This window comes from Poecilia reticulata, linkage group LG4 (assembly GCF_000633615.1).
Source record: "Poecilia reticulata strain Guanapo linkage group LG4, Guppy_female_1.0+MT, whole genome shotgun sequence".
NCBI lineage: Eukaryota > Metazoa > Chordata > Actinopteri > Cyprinodontiformes > Poeciliidae > Poecilia > Poecilia reticulata.
Window position 1 is genome coordinate 5,575,559 of NC_024334.1, and position 2,944 is coordinate 5,578,502.

At 49.4% G+C, this 2,944-nt stretch overlaps 1 protein-coding gene across 3 annotated transcripts in view; it reads right to left on the minus strand.

The window, feature by feature from the left end:
- Window positions 1–276: 276 nt before the first annotated feature.
- Window positions 277–2,944, minus strand: part of rab3b (RAB3B, member RAS oncogene family) — a 9,938-nt gene continuing 7,270 nt past the window's right edge. For 2 of the 3 annotated variants that reach the window (XM_008406508.2, XM_008406509.2), the window contains exons 3-5: window positions 2,130–2,248; window positions 1,921–2,045; window positions 1,161–1,406 (exon numbers count right to left, since the gene is read on the minus strand). In XM_008406508.2, coding sequence (XP_008404730.1) covers window positions 1,222–1,406; window positions 1,921–2,045; window positions 2,130–2,248 — 429 coding nt within the window. In that variant the 3' untranslated portion in view covers window positions 1,161–1,221. Of the gene's footprint in view, window positions 1,082–1,160; window positions 1,407–1,920; window positions 2,046–2,129; window positions 2,249–2,944 lie in introns of those variants that run through there. The other variant, XM_008406510.2, reaches the window with a different exon arrangement.

Genomic DNA, 2,944 nt, shown 5'->3' on the forward strand with positions numbered 1-2,944 from the left:
CCATAGAGTCAGCGTTCTCTGTGTGCTGCTAGCCGCCATAGAGAGAAGAAGAGCTCAGAGTTTGAGGAAGCAAACATGGAGGCTAACGGTGGAGCTTAGCTTATATATTTGAAGTTGTTGTCCAACCGGAGCAGCACATTAACAACTTAATCCTCATATAATCCGTCTTGGTTGTTGTTTTTCTTCCCACTTGCGCATCAGGAGCAGAATAGTGAGATTTGTTGAGAATCAGTGCCGTTCAGTTCGGATGATGGACGTTATGGTCGCATTTGAATCGGATACGTATCGGATATGGATCACATTCTAAAAGAATCCGACCTGAGCTGTTCACACCGCCATGAAAAGATCGGATCCAGGTCGCATCACGTCAAAACGATCAGAACTGGGTCACTTCAGGCTGCAGTGTGAACGCAGCCAATGACTCCAGGCAAAACTGCGGTGGACTGCCTCGGGTCTGGACTGACTATTATATCTCTTTACATGACGAGTCTGGATGCTGGAGGTCAGAAGGAGACTAATCAGTGCTGAGTTTAATGTTCGGCAGGTGACCACACTTGTCACGTTTAGAATTTGAGAATATAGGAAACGTTGCCGTCCGGTGCTATTGTCAGAGGTCAGAGCGGGGAGGGGGCACAATACGGGAAAAGGGGGTAAAAAATGTTGGCCAAAAACCGGAGACTTGACAGGCATGCAGGTGACTCATATTGACCTGTAGTTGACCTCTGGGTGTTTCACCTACTTCGCTGTTTTCCTGAGCAGAGCCAATTGGGCCAATCGGGTGTTCGAAGGTTTCCTGCTGACAGCCTCATCATGGCTTTAACGGCAGCTGGAGGTTCTGGTTGCACTGGGGCTCCGGACGTTCCAGCGGCTCAGTAGAAACACTAAACTCTTGGAGGTGCGGACACAGAAAAGACAGCAGCCCCTAAGTGCTACTCATCTGTACAGTCTGTAGGTGGCACTGTGGGCTGTTCTAAACCGATACTCTACTGCCATTTGGATGAAGATCCAATGGACCGGCCAGGTTAAGGCGGGACGGGACCTCCAGCAGTCAGCCGGCCTCAGGTACACAGACGGGGGTTTCCTGGATGTCACAGGAGGGATGACTGACGGCTCACAAACATGGACTGAAGCAGAGCAGGTGTGAAGGAATGTCTCAACAGTCAGACTATCTGATCTTTTTATTTTACCTACAGCTCAGGATGGGGGGCAGTGGACCGATGATCAGCAGCATTTCTGAGGTAGCTGGGCAGGCTTGTCGGTCAGTCTGGTGGTCTTAGATCCCGGAGCTACTGGTGCCTCCACGTCCACACGTTCAGACATCTTTACACAGATGATGTCTACCAGGCGCTCAAAAACCTGACGTACATTGATGTTCTCCTTGGCACTCGCCTCATAGTACTCAAACCCTGCAGGAGACAGGCAAAGGTCACAGCAGAAGTCTCCAGTCTGTGTTTGGAAAGCCTGGTTTACCAAACTTTGACCTGTGATGTTTCTGCTTCTAGAAATGTTTAGTGGAAGGTCTCTGATTAGGTCTTAGTGGACCAGTAATTGCTCAAAATCTCTAAACGTACCACTTGGCATACCTCCAGTCCTCCAGAGATACCATCCTGCAGCTTTCAGGGTTCATTCCCACCAGTCCTGTTCAGTCCATTTAACCCGACTCCAGTCCGACTGCCTAGTCAAAGTTGGTTGGTTTGACTCAGAGCAGAGAGACAGAGAACTGGACTTTCAGCCTTTGGGTTCAGGGATGTCTCTAAGAGCTGCAGGAAAGTATCTTAGGACCTGGACCCTGGTTGACTGGCATCAAACTGAAAAACACCGTAGATCACTATTGAGACAATAAAGTATTCAGGAATGCCCTGATAACAGATTATCTGACTACTGAGTTTTTATTTCCTTCTAAAACTAACTGATGCACACCTAGCTGGTCCGCCAGGTGTTTTCCTTTCTCAGGTGGTACCACTCTCTCCACGTCCATGTCACACTTGTTGCCCACCATGATGACCTGGGCGTTGTCCCACGAGTACGTCTTGATCTGGGTGGCCCTGTGGACACAGAGCGACAGCTAGCTGGAAGGGATTCACACCTCTGACATCACGACACAAGCCAACATCTGACCAATCCCCTACCAGTCCTGGACCGCATTGAACGACTCCTCGTTGGTGATGTCATACATGAGGATGAAGCCCATGGCTCCTCGGTAGTAAGCCGTGGTGATGGTGCGATAGCGCTCCTGCCCTGCAGTGTCCTGGACACAAACAGGAAATGAAAGGACCATTCAGGTTCTGGTTCTGGTTCTGGTGGACATAAATACCTCCAGAGCTTTCAAGAAGCATCAAGACGCGCCGCCTGAACCAGCAGCCCGCTGCCAGACCAAACTAATGGAGCCCAGAGCCCAGGTAAAACACGTCTCCCTCATTTCTCTGAGGAAGAGGATGCATCTGAACTTCCTGCTGCAGCGTCATGGTGATGACTAAAGCTCCCATGATGCTCTCTGCCAGGAACGGCTGCAGCTGCTCCACACATCTGAGGCTTCAGTCTATTTTTACTCCTCACAGGACAGAATGAGTTACACACACAGATAAACACACACACAGAAAACACACACACAGATAAACACACACAGATAAACACACACAGATAAACACACACAGATAAACACACACACAGATAAACACACACACAGATAAACACACACACACAGATAAACACACACACACACACACACACACACCAACACACACACATCCCTGCACATCTGCTGGGTCTCAATGTGTCCATTTAATTATCTCCCACTATGATGCAGTTTGGTTCAGTTTCTGTCTTTGTCTCTGTGTGAGGCAGCAGGGACGTGAGCATGAAGACGTGTTGCCATGGCAACAACATACCGACCAAAAGACCAGCACAGCAGGGAGACAGTCTGTCACAGCAGAACAGCATGACT